This window comes from Mesoplodon bidens, assembly GCF_964165515.1.
Source record: "Mesoplodon bidens genome assembly, chromosome: 6".
Classification (NCBI taxonomy): Eukaryota; Metazoa; Chordata; class Mammalia; order Artiodactyla; family Ziphiidae; genus Mesoplodon; species Mesoplodon bidens.
The window spans coordinates 45,630,711-45,648,969 of NC_138162.1; the positions used below are offsets into that span (position 1 = coordinate 45,630,711).

General features: G+C 45.6%; 2 protein-coding genes across 6 annotated transcripts in view; one reads left to right on the forward strand and one right to left on the reverse strand.

Moving 5' to 3' along the window:
• The window catches only part of KIF24 (kinesin family member 24), a 60,353-nt gene extending 58,364 nt beyond the window's left edge, over positions 1-1,989 (forward strand). For both annotated transcript variants that reach the window (XM_081237832.1, XM_081237834.1), the window contains exon 13: positions 5-1,989. In XM_081237832.1, coding sequence (XP_081093958.1) covers positions 5-145 — 141 coding nt within the window. In that variant the 3' untranslated portion in view covers positions 146-1,989. The remainder of the gene's footprint in view (positions 1-4) is intronic.
• Positions 1,990-2,062: 73 nt separating this feature from the next.
• Positions 2,063-18,259, reverse strand: part of UBAP1 (ubiquitin associated protein 1) — a 56,118-nt gene continuing 39,921 nt past the window's right edge. For 3 of the 4 annotated variants that reach the window (XM_081237836.1, XM_081237837.1, XM_081237835.1), the window contains 4 exons: positions 12,244-13,167; positions 4,978-5,160; positions 3,739-3,840; positions 2,063-3,126 (listed from right to left, as the gene is read on the reverse strand). In XM_081237836.1, the coding sequence (XP_081093962.1) occupies positions 2,986-3,126; positions 3,739-3,840; positions 4,978-5,160; positions 12,244-13,167 (1,350 nt within the window). In that variant the 3' untranslated portion in view covers positions 2,063-2,985. The remainder of the gene's footprint in view (positions 3,127-3,738; positions 3,841-4,977; positions 5,161-12,243; positions 13,168-18,259) is intronic. The other variant, XM_081237838.1, reaches the window with a different exon arrangement.

Consider the following 18,259-nt stretch of genomic DNA (forward strand, 5'->3'; position numbering starts at 1 on the left):
CCAGGATTTTGAAGATTTTGTGACCCAGTTAGATGAAATCATGGCTCTGAAGTCCAAGTGCATCCAGAGTCTGAGGAGCCAGCTGCAGCTATACCTGGCCCGCCACAGGCGAGCTGCGGCCCCTGAGAGGACAGTGGTGTCTTAGAACAAGATCCAGTATGCGGTGGCTGGGCTCTCAAGAGCTGGAGGGCCCTCTGCCAGGTCCCCCTACAGATATCAGAACCCGCTCCCTGGTCCTGCCCCTGCTGGCCTCTCCCTAGCCACACGTGGCCTTGGCTGGGTCCCAGCCCCTCTCTCAGGGCCGAGCATCTGTCCCTCAGTTCTAAGCACAGGAGCATCTGTAAGGAAGGACAGATCAGCCTGAAAAACTTAATAGTCCCCTCCCTTTTCCTTGGGGCTGGAGGAGGATTTGCCTTTACTGACCGACCCCTTGTCTGTGGAAACACAGTTAGGTCTAATAACCCTGTAGATGTTTCTAAATTTGGGGATCAGTGGATGGGGGGATGGTCAGTGGTAACAGAGGTTGTGTTGAGGTCACAAGCTAGGGAAGACAACATGCTGAGCCCAGAGGCTTTATCAGCTGGATTCGGTGCCTTTCTCCAGGACTTGGTCAAAAACTAAAACATTGGTGCTAGTGGGGTGGGGGAGGGTGAGCTCTGCCCCATCAGCCCTTGGAGATTGATTTGGGACTTTAGGTAGCTTTTGAAAATGTAAAATGAATAAACCTTGATGTCTTTAACAGCAGCAGATGTGGGACAGGCTTTATGCTTCCAGTTCCCTTCCCTCCCTGCAATCCAGCATTTAGACAGAAGAGGGAGCTCGCGTCACTGCATTATTCTTTTCCAATCTCTACCCTGTGCTGGGACCATCCACCTGCGTCATGCTCCTGGCTCCTGTCTGTGAATCCTCACCCCCACGCTCCCTCACGGAATAGTGGAAGAGCTGCAGTATCTCAGGCAAGTCTGTCCCCTAGTCTCACCCTCATCCGGGACTGCCCTGGCCATCTACTCCCCCCTCAATGGCCTGTGTTCAGGGTCTTGGCACTGAGTGCTCTGGTCAGTAGTGTGAGGCTCTAAAGCAGTTCTACACACATACACGCACACCTTCATGTGAGTTCTTTCTGTATCTTCTTAGCAGAAAGAAGCTTAAGAAATACCAAGTGGCCTCCAGGTGGCCCACTTAACCAAGGCCACCCTGGATCAAGTTGAAATTCATTTCAAAGCCCTTGGCCCTGACACCATTTTGGTATGAAACTTTGATTTCCTACAGGTAAAGGATAACTTTTACAGGTTTTAAAAGAAGGGTTTAATTAATTTTAAAGGCCAGAAGAGGGGCTTTCTGAGACAATGGCCATGCCTGATCTGACCACCAGAGGGCAGCCTCTTTCCAGCTTGGTGCTTCCCAGCCCAAAGCTTCTGTACCTGCTCCTCACGTGATCACTAAAAAAAAATTAGAGACCCATCCAAGCCAAGAGCACTGGAGGGACTGTGGGACAGTATTAAGTATAAGGACAAGAAACTCTAGGGATAAATCTAGTGCCATCAGATACATCAGCACTACTGAGAGCTAGTAAAGCAGTCTGAATCCCAGTCCTGCCTATGGATCACATAATTATGCATGATGCTGCTCAGAGGACAAAGAGTTTGTTCCTCATTTCTGAGTGATTCCCTTCAAGGCCCAGCCTGTCTCACCGCCACAGTCAGTCTTGCAGGAAGGCATATGTCTATGTCCTTGACCCAGAAACTGGGCTAGGTCAAGTTTAAACAGACCCTTGTCTACCCCTGCCTTTACAAACCGAAAACCAGGGCAGACTGGGGGGACCAGCTCCTGGGTCCCATGGGCCTAAGAGTTGGAAGAAAGTACTGAAATGACAGAAAATGGCTAGCTCCTGTTCCATCCCCAGCAAATCCCTTTATCACTCACTCACCTCCACCCTGCAGTAATACAGTCCTTGGCAATAAAGAAGTTATCACAGCAGGATATACCTTTTAGATTTTTATTAGTAGTTCTCTCTGAAGAATCAAAATAGTTAGCAAATTACTTTAGATTCATCAAGACTGTATATCCTTTGTATTTAGATCTTTAATGATGTATAACATAATACAAAACAAACCAAAGAGACTGATTTCTATGACTAGGTGTTATTCATTGTGTCATCCTAGAGCAAGGGGCTGGAGGGAGAGGCTGTTCTCCAGGGAGAACTGAGGTGGAGTTAGTGCTGGGTGACTAAATCACAGCCTCTTTCTTCCCCACTTGATGTGCTGGGAAGGGGCCAATGATTTATTAAACTGACAACTGTTTTCTAGAGCAGGGGAATTTAAAATCTCAGGTAGCAGAAGACTGTGGTCCAAACCAGGCCAAAAGAAACAGGCTGGGGCAGGGAAGTATGGTAACTGCCCGGCAGAAAAGGCAAACTCAGGGCCCCAAGGGGAAAAGGGCATTCTTTGCACCTCAGAGACATTGCAGAACCAGTGTTAACACTAAGTGACATCGTTAAAAGGGGAAAAAAACAAAACCCTGGAAGAACCTTTCAATTGCACTCAACTTGGATTAGAGGTCAGTCCACCCTTGCAGAGAAGGGAAACATCTAGCCCCAGAGCAGCACTGAGTCTGGCCCTCCCACTTCCTTCTCCCCAACTCCTTTTGGCAGCTGGGCCAGGTTTCGGCTGAGGCCATACAGACCCCAGAAAGACCAGAGAAGTCTCTCTGGATGGCCAAGGTGGGAAGGACACTTCTCAGAATACAAATACTTTTACTATGGAAGGAGCCAGGACAGTTCCGGGGGCATATGCATGCCCAAATCTTCCCCACTTTCTCCCCAGCTCAGGACCTAGGCTCATAGAGACTTGGCAAGCACAGTCTCTACACCTGACCTTCCACCCCCAAAAGAAAATCCTGAAGTGTGCCCCTTCTTCCCCACAGGTGGTCTCCTAAGGGTCTTCGGCAGGGGGGGGCTCCGTGGCAGGGCCTAGGCAGGGCCTGGTCTCAGCTGGCTCCCGCCCGAGCCATGAGGTCTTCCAAAGCATTGTCCTGGTCATTGTTGTGTAATAGCAGAACTTCCTTAATATCTTTCAGTTCAAATCCCATTTCCTTAAATTTGCTCATTAGCTGAAGAAACTCCATCATCTAAGGGAAATAAGAGAATACAGACTCAAGAAAGGGGTCCAGCCATACAGCACAGCTGAATGGAGGAATATGTGTGTAAGGGGGCTGCTTGGGGGAGCGTTCTTTGCCGGAGCCTCATGAGCCTCTCTGAGGTCCCCTAGCAAGCAGAGGAGGGCCGTAGAGGAAGCGAGGCCGTGGAGGAAGACAGGTTGATGCCATGGCCAACTGTCCATCAGGAGCCATGCCCAGTCCCAAACCTTGCTGACCTTCACTCAGGTCACACCATCCACATCTGTGCTCCCACCCAGCAGGATACTGAACCCAGAAATGGCTGCTCTCTGGCGAGCAGCCTAGGTGAAGTGACTAGCAATCTCCCCCAACATCCAAAAGTATGGCTTTTTGCCCAGGTCATTTTTCCCGTCCCTTCCCTGGGATTCTAGATAGTCTTCAACCCGATACTTTATCTGGGCCAAACTAGCCAAATGCCTGTCTGGACATGGGAGATTCTCTGCTTCAACTACCTCTGCCTACAGTCACTGGAAGGGATGAAGGTTGTAGTCCAGGAGGACCCCCAAGACAGACTACTTTGTCTCTTCTTTCCAGAGGGTTCCCGCGAAGCATGATGGTTCCTACCTTTTCCTCTGAACACTGCTGCATTTCCAGAGCCTCTTCCACTAAAAGAGGGTCAAAGCCCTTCTCACAGAGCTGTCCATGTGCAAAGAGATAGTCGAGAATCTAAGAAAAGAGAAAGGTTTAAGCACCTATTGCCACTCTTATCTGTGCTTCCCAAAAGCCTTACACAAACCAGCAAGTGTGACATCTGCTCCCCACCTTGGCTATTAGATCCTAGATAGGACTTGATTTTGTACCTTGAATTGTGTCCAACACAGCAGTACCTCAGTGACTATTTGCTGATAGGTACACCCTTCTAAACATGCATAGCCATTTTTTAAAGGAGTTCCTGTCACAGCTGACTCACATCTCCCAGCTGATGTCAATTCCACAGCCTAGGCAGGATATTCTTTTTTTTTTTAAATGGTGATTTTTCTTTTTTCTAAATTTATGTATGTATTTATTATTTATTTATTATTATCATCATCATCATTGGCTGCACTGGGTCTTCATTGCTGCACACAGGCTTTCTCCCTAGTTGTGGTGCACGGGCTTCTCACTGCAGTGGCTTCTTGTTACACAGTACAAGCTCTAGGCACATGGGCTTCAGTAGTTGTGGCACGTGGGCTCAGTAGTCGTGGCACGTGGGCTCAGTAGTCGTGGCTCGTGGGCTCTAGAGCGCAGGCTCAGTAGTTGTGGCGCATGGGCTTAGCTGCTCCGTGGCATGTGGGATCTTCCCGAACCAGGGCTCGAACCCGTGTCCCCTGCACTGGCAGGTGGATTCTTAACCACTGCGCCACCAGGGAAGTCCCAAGATATTCTTCTAAGAAACCACCCAAGTCAGAAAGTGCCCCCAAGGTTTAGGACTCCAGTACCCTATTTTGGAACTCCCTGGGCAGTCCTGACAGGATAAACATTTCTGGAAGAAGACATCTGACCATACCTCAAGCCTAGAATGCTGTCTCAGGAGAGGCAGAGAAGGGGATAACTGGGTAACAGTCAACAACTCCAATACTCTCAAAGCTCTCCTTCAGCCTAGGTCCCAGAGCAGCCCCCAAAGCAGAAGCACTGCTACTGAGGCTGCTGGTTTGCCCAACAAAGCACCCTGCATCCTGCCCACACCCCCTCAAGTCACAGGAAAAGACAATGGTGCTGTGAGTCTGAAGGACTCTAGGATAAAGGCAAGACACTATTCCAGCTCCAGAGATGTGGGACCTCTCTCCTACCCCCGCCCTGCCCCACAGCTGACTAACCGCTCACCTGCTCAATATTCTCTCCTTTCTTCTTCATGGCTTTCAAGACACACTCATATGAGTAGCCCATGCTGACCACCGTCTCCACACAATGTCGCTCACTGGGGGACAGCGTCTGCAGTTCAGAGTAAGCCTGGGGACAGCTGGGAGTGTTGGGCACTTGTGACATTGAGAGATTAGGAGGTGTGACCTGGTGGTGGAGAAACAAAAGAATTAAGGCAAGAAGAAAGACATGGGCCCCGGAAGACACGTCACTGAGGTAGCCCAATCCACGGGCTTGTCGTTTCTGACCTAATCAAACCTCCCAGTCAAGCAACCTGCCAGACATCCTGAAGAAGACTGAAGAGTGGTAGGGGAGCTCCAGCTGAGGGAGAGAAAAACTGGGAAGACAGCTGCAACTGTGGCTATCCTCTGCCTTCATCCCACCTTGCAGAGTGAGGAAGCACCACAAGAGCCACATGCCCTTCCATGCCCAAATCCCCTGGGCTTGAGGTGGAGAAAGAAGTTCTGAAAACTACATTTGGGACTGATGCCCAAGCTGGCTGCTGTTATTTCTCTCCAGGGCTCCTTTATCCCTTTCCTAGGCTGCCGTATCTGAGTCCTAAAGGGATCAGTAACCTCAAACACCCCCACTCTGGAATGACTCTGCCAGTAATGTGTCCATCCTCGCTTCTACTATCGCTGGCTGGGCAGAGACTGCCAGCGCCATTCCCACACTTGGCCAGCTCAGGGCTCCTGTGCTCTGAGGGTACTCCATCTCTGCCCCACACCATGCACTGTGCTTTGATTCCCTGCAATAGCCGCTGTCGTACGGAGCCAAGACTACTACCCACTCCAGGCTGTGCCCTCAAGGACTGGACTGTGGTCTCTAGGGTCCTGCCTCTACTGCACTGGCTACAGGACCTTACTAACCCCAGCCTGACTGGTGGACAGATTCCCAGGATTAAATCCTCCCACCACTTCCGATAATGAGTCAGCCCCAAGGCAAAAAGGCAGCTCACTCCCAGGCCAAAGGACAGAACCACCATGGGAACAAGGTCACAAGCTGTTTGACAGCTTGGCCCAGCTCTGAAGAACCAGGGAAAACTTTTCAACAAAATGTTCTTTATTTCCCTTTTTTTTTTTTTCTTGCGGGGGGCCGGGGTTGGGGAGGGAGGAGGGAAAGGAGCCTGCTATCCTAAAAGCATGTTCAAAATTATATAGCTCGGGACTTCCCTGGTGGCGCAGTGGTTTGAAATCCTCCTGCCAATTCAGTAGAGACGGGTTCAAGCCCTGGTGCGGGAAGATCCCACATGCTACGGAGCAACTAAGCCCGTGCGCCACAACTACTGAGCCTGCGCACCAGAGCCCACGAGCCACAGCTACTGAAGCCCATGCTCCACAACTACTGAAGCCCACGCGCCTAGAGCCCGTGCTCCGCAACAAGAGAAGCCACAACAATGAGAAGCCCGCGCACCACAATGAAGAGCAGCCCCTGCTCGCGGCAACTAGAGGAAGCCTGTACACAGCAATGAAGACCCAAGGCGGCCAAAAACAAACGAATAAATAAATAAATATTTTTAAATATATTATTAAAAACTAAAAATAAAATATTTTTAAAAATTACATAGCTATAACCAGATGCTCTCCTCCAAGTCAGCTGGGAAAATCCAAGAAGATTCTACAGGAGTAAAAGCCTGTAGTTTCTGCTTAACCATCTCTCACCCACAGCATACTCCAGGCAGTCCAATCGTGGGGCTCAGTCATTAGGTTACAGGAGTCACGACAGGGCATGGGAACTGCATCACACCCGTCTGGCCACTTTGCAGGCCCCAAGATTGTCTCTCTCTTTTCAGGGGCAGGCTCTACCTGGGCTTGAGAATACCAATAGCCAAACAGCATTTTGGTCATACTGCTGGCACAGTACTTATTACACACAGTATGAGCTCCTAGAAGTTAGTTACCATGTCACATGCATTTCTAAATGCCTAAGGCCTGGTTTTGAGCTTGAAACTTACCCCTAATCAACAGTTACTGAATAAGTGGAGCTCTATTAGGATTTCAAAGGGGGGATATTCATTTAACACAATAAATTGACACTGATTCTCCTCTCCAAAACCCACTAAAATGATAATAAAACAATTAAAACTGTATTAACCGGGCTTCCCTGGTGGCGCAGTGGTTGAGAGTCCGCCTGCCGATGCAGGGGACACGCGTTCGTGCCCCGGTCTGGGAGGATCCCACATGCCTCCGAGCGGCTGGGCTTGTGGGCCATGGCTGCTGGGCCTGCGTGTCCAGAGCCTGTGCTCCGCAGCGGGAGAGGCCACAGCAGTGAGAGGCCCGCGTACCGCAAAAAAAAAAAAAAAAAAAAAAAACTGTATTAACCTTTAAGGTCAAAGAAAAAGAGGGAACAGCAGAGGACAATATATTTCAATGAAATTTTAGAAGGTGGAATGCTAATGAAGGCAGAGTAATGGGCAGAGGCAATGAAGTTACACGCCCCTGGAGACCCCGGAGAGATGGGTTCAGCATTTGGAAGCACCGGGTACTGTTGGGATAAGGCAAGAAACGAAGACAGTGATCAGAGCAGAAAACCCTCAGGCAGACCTTCCCCACTTCACCTTTGCAGGAGGCAGAACGTTAAGTCTCTAGAAAACGTGAGCCAAAAAGGACTAAGGATACCAAGCACAGCATATGGCAGAGTGAGGTGCAAGAACCAAAAAGGGGATTAAGTAAGTCTACACCAGCATTCCCCACCTTCTTTAGCCTTCAAGCAGAACTCTCTAGATAAACTTTAATAGCCCCCAAGACCTTCACATGTTGATGTTTTGCAGAGCTCCCCTCAAAGCCAACTGACCTTCAACCTACAGTGAATCTTCATGATCAGCAAGCACACCCCAACATACACATTCCCCGTTTTGATTGTTTTATTTTAGTGCCTCACTCTTAAATGTGAATAGAAAGCCAAAGCCACCAACATAAGACCAAACCAGAAGAGGGAAAAGACAAAGCACTTGGAAATTTAAAATAAAGTAAAAATTTTATTTAAAAGATTATGAGATTTAACAAAAAAAAAAAAAAAAAGGTTATACATAGGCAAGGATATATCCCAGAAAGTAAAACATAAAGTCAAAGAGATAGAAAATACAAAAAAGAAAATACAAAGTAACAAACCACATCAACCAGATTTTGAAAACTGAGCTGAGCCTTTGGATCCAGGAGGGCCAAGCACAATGAATGAACAAAGCCCATCACTGGTAAATTTCAAATCTCCAGAAATGAAGAAAAGAAAGCTTGTGGGAGTAGGAGAAGAAATCAGAATTTCTAGAAACAGTGGAGCTTACATACTTAAATTTGATTTTTTTTTTTTAAGGGAGCAATGTCTTAAAAATTCTTGAAGAAAAATGACCTTCAACTAAGAAATCTAAATCCAAAGTATTATTCACATGTGAGGGTAAAATTAAGACATTTTTAGATATTCAAGGACTCAAAAACAGGACTTCCCTGGTGGCACAGTAGTTAAGAATCTGCCTGCCAATGCAGGGGACATGGGTTTGATCCCTGGTCTGGGAAGATCCCACATGCTGTGGAGCAACTAAGCCCATGCGCCACAACTACTGAGCCCGAGCGCTGCAACTACTGAAGCCCATGTGCCTGGAGCCCGTGCTCCACGATGAGAAGCCCCTGCACTGAGAAGCCCGTGCGCCGCAACGAAGAGTAGCTCTCGCTCACCACAAGTAGAGAAAGCCCACACGCAGCAACAAAGAACCCCCCCGCAAAAAAAGACTCAAAATCAGACAGGTTGACCAACATGCTTGAAAGTATTTGAACAAGAAAATTATCATTAGGTCTTTGGCAGCTCTTTTGGAGCATTTGGACAAAATTAGCAACAGGCACAAAGAAACCATGCAGAATTTTTTAATGGGGCAGTTAAACTAGAGAAACAAAAAGCTACCAAAAAAATCATCATCATCACCACAGTATACCATCTGAACTCAGTAATAAATATTTACTCAATCATAATAATATGAACAATAACATTAATTGAACCAAAATTTGTGATATAAATATGATGGGAGATACAGGAAGAAGGTAGAGGAGGGGCTATTATCAGAGTTAAATCCTCAACTACTGCAACAGGAAGTATAAACCTGTCTAAAATTGATAAATTTAGAAAAATATAAGCATCTAATTCAGAAATACAGAGATAAATCCCAGCATAAACAGTTTAAAGGTCAAAAGTGCCTGACTATGGGAAGCAAAACTGGAACTGGGGAGAGGTGAGGCAGGGAACTACTGTTTTTCAATACAAGCCTTTTAAATGCTACTTGATTTCATTAAAATATGCTTGTAGTACTTTGATAAAAATACATTCATTTTTATTTTTATTTATTTAAAAATTTTTTCATTTGTTTCTTTATTTCTTTTTTGAGGCTTCCTATTTCTTCCTTTTCTTTTTCTTCTTTTTTTGGCTGTACCACATGGCTTGTGGGATCTTAGTTCCCCAACCAGGGATCGAACCTGGGGCCACAGCAGTGAAAGCGCCAAGTCCTAACCACTGGACTGGCAGGAAAGTCCCTCATTTTTTAAATCTAGAGATGGAGAAGGACTCTACTGTAAGTATTAAAGCAATGGCAACATAAGAAACGATCAACAGATTCAAACACCGAAAAGCTAAGAGATTGTATGTATTGAAAATTATTTAAAATACAATTTAAAAGCAAACTGGCACTACTCGTATGCTTCTTGGCCAAAATTAGTAAATTGAGAACTCAGAAGTATAAGGAAAAAGGCAAATATTTTGCTGAAGTAACTGTGAAAGAGTGGGAAATATATATCCATACCCAGAGAAAGAGAACCCAATGGCAGAATGAGCCTAACCTGTGAGCAGAGCAAGACCCCTTGAAGGGTTGAGGGGCAGTGGGAAGAGGCCCTGGTGCTAGGTCAGGCAGGTCTATGCTGGACACATTGTGGCACATCACAAGACTGTCCCTCTTAACATGATCCCATGGAGTTCTCAACTTCTAAGATTAGTTTATATAAAACAGTGAAACATGAAATCAAAATCTGAAAACTGAGACCCAAACACTGGGCCTGAAATAGCTGACAAGAACCAAATTCCAGGAACACTTCCCTAGGAGTTCCTATTTGAAGGATGTATACAGCCCAGCTGACCACCATCATCACCCCCCTGCCTCAAGTCCCTATCTTGGAGACAAGTGCTTCTCTCACTGGGAAGCTCCTACCATGGGCCTCAAAGACTCGCACTAAGGATAGAAAGCCAGGATGGGAACTAGGCTTTGCTCCCTGGAGGTAAGGGTCATGACTTCCTTAAAAGATCACCAGAACTCCAACTCTGTTTATATTTGCCCCCCAAAGGCAGTCAGTCCCCAGGCCAGGGTGAAGCATGGTTTCCTCTGACACTCTAAGTTGGTGGGAGTGGGGGAACCTTTCAGAGTGCTTTTAATTCCTCTAAAGCACACAATGAGTCACAAAGCGAAGAGGAGAATCCTGCTGACCAAAGTCCAACCACAAACCAGGAGGAATTAGGATAAGGTCCATCCTAGGAGATGTTACGCACTCTATTTAGTTTCTCTGGGCCATGGTCCATGGACGTTTACAGGCAGCAGTAAGCTCTGACAATGGAAGCACTCACACAGAGAAAATCATTTACCAAGAATGTCACTGCTGGGAACTTGCACTCTTTGTAAGGCAGGCCAAGGCTCATCTTTTCTACCAGCTAACAGCAGGCTTATTATGGTCTCTCAGAGATTTCCCGCTAATACAATCAGGCTCCTTTCTGGCTCTAAATACTGTCTTGATATGCTGTCATTTAAAAAATCTGAACTGGTGTAGCAAAAGGTTCTTGGTCTTCTGTGATTTCTATTCTATAATGCAATTTTTCTGTGGGGCTGAAACAACCACAAAAAATAAAGTAACCTCCCTGTATATGTATGCATCTCTCTTGTGTGACAAATCAGATTTTCTTCAAGATGATACAAATTACAACTTCAGTATCAGTCCACCCTTCAACACTAAATCTGACTTCCAACCTTCCCCTCTCCCTCCCTTTGGAGAAAACTGCACAATTCTTAGTAGTAAGAAAAAAAAAGTAATTGCAGGATTAAAACCTATAGGTTTAAAAATGACAAATTTCTATCTTTTGCTGAAACTTCCAATACAAATTATGCCCCAGTTACTAAAGTACCGCCCAGTTTGAAGAAACATAACCCCAAATTAGTCAAACACAAAAGAGCCAAACTTCAAGGCAGAGTGAGATGGAAAGAGGGAGGAGAGGGAGGTAGGGAGAAGATAAAAGGAGGAATACCAAGCAACCACAAAAAAATTAAGAAAGGTAATAGGAAAAAGTAAAAAGGTACAAAGAAAGAAAGCCTTTAAAAAATGCAAACACGGGCTTCCCTGGTGGCGCAGTGGTTGAGAGTCTGCCTGCCGGTGCGGGGGGCACGGGTTCGTGCCCCGGTCCAGGAAGATCCCACATGCCGCGGAGCGGCTGGGCCTGTGAGCCATGGCCGCTGAGCCTGCGCGTCCGGAGCCTGTGCTCCGCAACGCGAAAAGCCACAACAGTGAGAGGCCTGCGTACCGCAAAAAAAAAAAAAATGCAAACACAAGACATGGCAGCACAGAAAAGAACAAATTGATTAGGCAGGAAAACATCATTCACATGATACACATCTTTTTGAAGGAAAAGACCAAAAAGATGCAGGGAGGAACAAGCCAACATTAACCAGGTTAGGTGCAAAGCTAATAATCTCTGTCCTCAGAAAAATAAACAGAACTACATATACTTAATGTAAGCAAGGTCAATTTGGTCATGCCCCATCCTGCCCTAAACCTTGCAAAGAAGAATGTGAGGGTGGCAACTGCTGGGTAGAATTTAGAAATCTGTGGAGCTTTAATTCAGGGGGATTTAAAAGGCTTACCGTGGGACTTCCCTGGTGGCACAGTGGTTAAGAACCCGCCTGCCAATGCAGGGGACATGGGTTCCATTCCTGGTCTGGAAAGATCCCACATGCCATGGAGCAACTAAGCCCGTGCGCCACAACTACTAAGCCCTAGAGCCCGCAAGCCACAGATACTGAGCCCGTGTGCCAGAACTACTGAAGCCCGCGTGCCTAGAGCCCATGCTCCGCAACAAGAGAAGCCACCGCAATGAGAAGCCCGTGCACCGCAATGAAGAGTAGCCCCCGCTCACCACAATTAGAGAAAGCCCGCCCGCAGCAATGAAGACCCAATGCAACCAAAAATAAATAAAATAAATTTATAAAAGGCTTACCGTGGGACAGGTATTTGGAGGTGATGATTCTTCTGTGCACACAGACAAGACAGAGAGGGAAGGCATCTGGGAATGGGTCAGGGTTGGCACCTCTGTGCCACTGTCCAAGTTCAAAGCTGAAAGCCCAAGAGCATGATGCCCATTGAGCTCACTGGCACTGCTTTGGGTAGAAGGCTTTAGGGAATTCCAGAACGTGCCACTGCGGAGGCAGGATGTGCTATGGAAAGTGCTTGCCATCTTGGCTGTCTTCTGACTGCTGTCATCAGAGTCAAGTTTGGGGAAGGACAGGGACTTGATATTGCTTACTGCAGGGATGGGAGGGAGGGACACTTTGGAAGACAGCGACATCTTTTCACAGTTGCCCAACTGTGGTAAGGTTATAAAGCCATTGGGTTTGTGAAGAGGCTTGAAATCTAGGGTTGCCCGCTCCAGGGATGCCAGGACCTCCTCATCCTGTAACACAGATCCAGAGCCACCTCTAGGCAAGTTACTGTCCAATAACTGGGCCATAATGGGTCCACTGGTTCCTACCAGAATGTTTCTCAGCTCTTCCTTCTCGTCAATAGTTTTTAACTCCAGATTATCAAACGGGTCTTCTTCACACTCAAAGTCAGCAGGATTGAAATCTGCCTTTGTGTGGGGTGGGCTGAGAACTTTCTGTTTTGTGGCACTGCTGCTGACCCGAGTCGGGGTGAGGATGCTGTTGTGCTGTAAGCTGGCAAGGATGGGATTGATAGGAGGTGGCATTGTGGCTGTACTGTGAGTCTTGGAGAAGCTCATTTTGCTGTCACCCTCTGGGCCACTCTTAGAATTCACCTTAGCTTCTGCTTCCTCAGCCTTGCGCTCTGCTTCCCACTGGGCTTCTTGGATTTTCTTAATATCTTCAGCCCACTCAATGGTTTTCTTTTCCAAAGAGAAGTCATACTGCAAAGATATATCAGAGAAAGGAAGTGTGAACCCAGGTGGCTGCCCCTCCCCCACCCAATTCCTCCACCCAATTCACTTCTTCCTCACCCTGGCACAAGAGAACTGGGCAAGGCAGCATTTATTAAGGTGTATGGGAGGATCCCCACTCAGGAAAACTAAGACTTCCTAATCTTACTTGATTTAATCAAACTATGCTCCCTGGTTACTTCTAGAAATTAACTAGAAAGAGCTCCCACCACCTCTAATCCTACTTACCAGGCCAAATGTACCTTGCCGCTTCCCTTGCTTCTCTCCCCTCAGGCCATTTCCCTTCTTAGAATTCTTCATTGGTGGCTCAGGCAGAACTCAGCTGCCTCCTCTATAAAGCTTTCCTGATGGCCCATTCCCTCCTCTGAACTCTTACATAGTGTCTGTCTCTATCATTTGATGCTGAGCACATGTGACCACAAGTCACTTTAGTCTTCCTCTAAACATTTCCCCAACACTATCACAAGCCTCTTGTGGGCAGCAACTGGGCTTTAGACCCTCTTAAGGTCTCCATTATCTAACACAATGCCCTAAATAGATCCCGTGCTCAATAAAAACAACAGCCCCTAGTATTTAAGAAGCACTTACAAGGTGCCATGCATGATTCTAAGCACTTTTTATGTATTAGTTCTCTAGATTTTTTCAACATTACAGGGGCTATGCTCAAGGTCATAAAGCTGTTAAGCAGTAGAGCCTGGATCTGAACCCAGGCAGTCTGACAACAGATTCTATGCTCTAAACCACTACCAAATTACAATGAACAGACTGTACTCTAAATGTAGGAAAACTGCTTATTAAGAATCTAGACATAATCAAATTAAGATTTTACGATGCAAACTCAACAAAAAGCAAACAACCTGATTAAAAAATAGCCAGAGGATCTGAATAGACATTCTTCCAACGAAGCCATACAGATGGCCAAGAAGCACATGAAGAGGTGTTCAACATCACTAATCATCAGGCAAATGCAAATCAAAGCCACAGTAAGATATAGCCTCACGCCCAGTGAAATGGCTATTATCAAAAAGGCAAGAAATAACAAGTGTTGGAGAGGATGTGGAGAAAAGGGAGCCTTCATACACACTGTTGGTGGCAGTGTAAACTGGCGCAGCCACTGTGGAAAAGAGTAAAAGCTAAACAGTGTGTGCACATTCAAGGTTGGAGGCACAATAAGAATAAAGAGGGGAAAGGGAGAGGAAGGAGGCCTACCATGACCTAGAGCCACGGTAGGCCTAGAGTTTTAGAGTAGAAGAAACATAATAAAGTGCCTCAGGTCATCCCTAAACCTTTCAGCTTCAAACAACACAAAAGAAGCCTGGAAACGCACATGTCAAGAAGTTCACTTACACACCCTGAGCCAGCTACTGGGCCCCAAAAAGACACTTGGGGGATCACAGGGCTTCCTTTCTACCACTAACTGAATAGTGAGAAAACAGCACTGGGCAAAGGTTGCTGCTTCTAACTGTGGAGGAAATCCAATTATGCAACTGGTTTCCTCCACCAAAAACTGAGGCTGTGACCAACTCCCCACCGCCTGTAAACACAGATCTCTGAAGTTTTACTCCCAAAAACAAGTGTAAATTTCTTTCCTCTTTAGTGTTTTGTTTTTTTGTAATTACCAAAGTAATGCAGAATACTTGGAACACAGGAAAAAACAGAGAGGAAAAAACAGCAGAAATATTACAGTGGAAAAGAATGTGACTTTTGAGTGTACAATAATAAATAATAACACCATCTAACATTTATGGAGTACCAGGAACCAGAATAAGCATTATAAATGCATTATTTTACTCAATCCTTATAATAACCTTAAAATCTGTACAAGATTACACAGCTATTACACGGCAATTCCAGCCCATGAATCGCTGAACCAGAGTCTGCTCTAAACCGTGACACTAAAGGCCACCCTCCACTACTGTGGCCACTACCACTATTTCGGTGAAAACTTTCCGGACCTGGGTGCAAAGGTTTATGTATGTTTTACTGGCTCACTTTGATGATTTTTAATCTGAAATCTCAAGTTTGTATTGTCATGCAAGGGCAAATATGAAAAAGTTACAGGAAGCTTCAAGCTGTCTAGGGCTCTAGGTCTGACTCTTCTCTGGATAGAGAGGGAGCCAGCGCCAACACCACACCAATACCACAGCCAAATCCCCCGCTGGAGACCCTAGGCAGTCAAAGTTTAAGGAAGCTACTGCAATTAGAGAACAAAAACACTGCAGCTAGCCCACACAGGAATGGAGCTTGGAGCCTTGATCTCCTCTTTTGTTATTAGTGGGTGTGATGAGTATGACAGGCACAGTACCAGGCACTCATTAGTGCGTCACACTGATCAAATAGAAAATTCCCAGCAAAGCCTATTAACGGCAACAATGTGGGATTCCAAACAAGCCTTCTGAATGAATCAATGAGGCAGCGAATAATATGAGGACTACTGAAATAAGATGTAGGTGTTATTTAAATCATATTGCTAGCAGTATTCTGCACACAGAGTGGTATTTACTGAATATTTGTTGCTGCCAATAAAAAAGCCACCAAGGAAACAGAACAAGGTAAAACTTCATAAGGGAAATCTCTATCTCTTCTGGCCCAATAAAGTCTCCATACACAAAAGGAGTATCGGTTCAGTATTCAAAAACAGCTAAGATAGTCAACATTATTAGTAGCTAGGGAAATGTACATCAAAACCACCATAAGAGGGGTAATTTCCCTGGCGGTCCAGTGGTTAAGAAGCCATGCTTCCACTGCAGGGGGCGTGGGTTCAAACCCTGGTCTGGCAACTAGGATCCCAAATGCCACACGGCCAAAAAAACAAAAACAAAAACCGTAAGACCACTGCACACCCATTAGGATGTATATAAATAACCAAAAAGACAGATGATAACAAAAGTTGGCAAGGATGTAGAGGAACTGGAAACTTCATGCAGTGTAGGTAGGATTGTAGAATGGTGCAGCCACTTTGGAAATTAGTCTGGCAATTCCTCAAAAGGTTAAACATAGTTAATATACGACCCAGCAATTCCACTCCTATGTACATACCCAAGAAAGCTGAAAGCATATGTCTGCACAAAAACCTGTAGACAAATGTTCACAGCATGGATTTCCCTGATGGCGCAGTGGTTAAGAATCCACCCGCCAATGCAGGGGACATGGGTTCAATCCCTGGTCCGGGAAGATCCCCACATGCTGCGGAGCAAATAAGCCTGCTCACCACAACTACTGAGCCCATGTGCTGCAACTACGGAAGCCCGCTCACCTAGAGCCCATGCTCCGCAACAAGAGAAGCCACCACAATGAGAAGCCTGCACACAGCAAGGAAGAGTAGCTCTGGCTTGCCACAACTAGAGAAAGCCCACACACAGCAACGAAGACACAATGCAGCCAAAAAAAAGTTCACAGAAGCATTTTTCCTAACAGCTAAAAAATTGGAAACCATCAAAAATGTCTATCAACTGGGGACTTCCCTGGCGGTCCAGTGGTTTTAAGACTCCGGGCTTCCACTGTAGGGGGCGTGGGTTCGATCCCTGGTTGGGAACTAAGATCCCGAAAGCCGCACAGCCAAAAAAAAAAAAAAGTCTATCAACTGATGAATGGATATACAAACTGTGGTATATATCAATACAATGGAATTATTCAGCCATAATAATGAATGAAGTACTAATACTTCATTCATACAATATGGATAAAACTTGAAAAACATTAAAGTAAAATAAATCAGTCACATATATATTTATGAATAGTTATATATAAAAGACTAAATAGGGCTTCCCTGGTGGCGCAGTGGTTGAGAGTCCGCCTGCCGATGCAGGGGACACGGGTTCGTGCCCCTATCCCGGAAGATCCCACGTGCCGCGCAGCGGCTGGGCCCGCGAGCCATGGCCGCTGAGCCTGCGCATCCGGAGCCTGTGCTCCGCAACGGGAGAGGCCACAGCAGTGAGAGGCCCGCGTACCGCAAAAAAAAAAAAAAAAAAAAAAAAAGACTAAATATTGTATTATTCCACTTATATGATATTCCAGAATAGGTAAATTCATAGAGACAGAAAGTAGATTTAGTGGTTGCCAGGGGCTGGGGGAAGGGGAAAATAGGGAGTGACTGCTAATGGACACTGGGTCTCTTTTCAGGGTGATGAAAATATTCTGGAATGAGATGGTAATGATAGTTATGCAACTGTGAATATACTAAAAAAAAATTTATTTGCATTTCCCTTAAAAGGGAAAATTTTGTGGTATGTGAATTATATCAGTAAAACTTTTATTTAAAAAATATAACTGAAGTTCTCCCACTACGATTATTCCCTAAAAAAGACTGGAAGGTAAAACAAAGAATACACTTTATTTTATTTTATTTATTTATTTTTAATTATTATTATTATTTTTTGGCCACGCTGCCTGGCTTCCGGGATCTTAGTTCCCCAACCAGGGATCGAACCCGGGCCCTTGGCAGTGAAAACACTGCATCTTTTCCACTGGACTACCAGGGAATTCCCAATTTTTTTTTTTCAAAGAATACATTTTAGAGTAACATGGTAATGCCTTAGTAAATCCCCCTTCTTTGCCAGGAAGTTGTATTTTAAAAAATCTAGAGTCACAGGAAGAAGTGTTTGGGTGAGTAGCGTACCTTTCTGTTTTTCCATGTAACTCCTTCTCTAAACTGTAAGCTCCTTGAGGAAAGTGATTAAGGCATTTATCTCTATCCTCAGCCCTAGCAGAGCGTCACTCAAAAGCAGGCAGTCAGTAAGTGTGTAGGAAGTCATGTAACATGGGGCTATTTGCTGCTTTCAAGATGTAATTTTATACATTTATAAATAACTGAGCTTTAAAGATGTAAGGGTTGAAAAAGAAGCTATTGAGGAGACGGCATTTAAGCGCACTCTAGAATAGATAAATTTTTAACAAGCAGACAGCTTTTAGTATGGTGAGAAAGAGAAGAATATTTCAAGTGGGGATAACAACTCATGAGAAAAGCATGGTACAGACAGGTAATACACACAGTACATTCGACAAATTGCTATAGTATCGTTTCGGAATATAGAGGAGATGATGAGCTAAGGTACTCAACCAT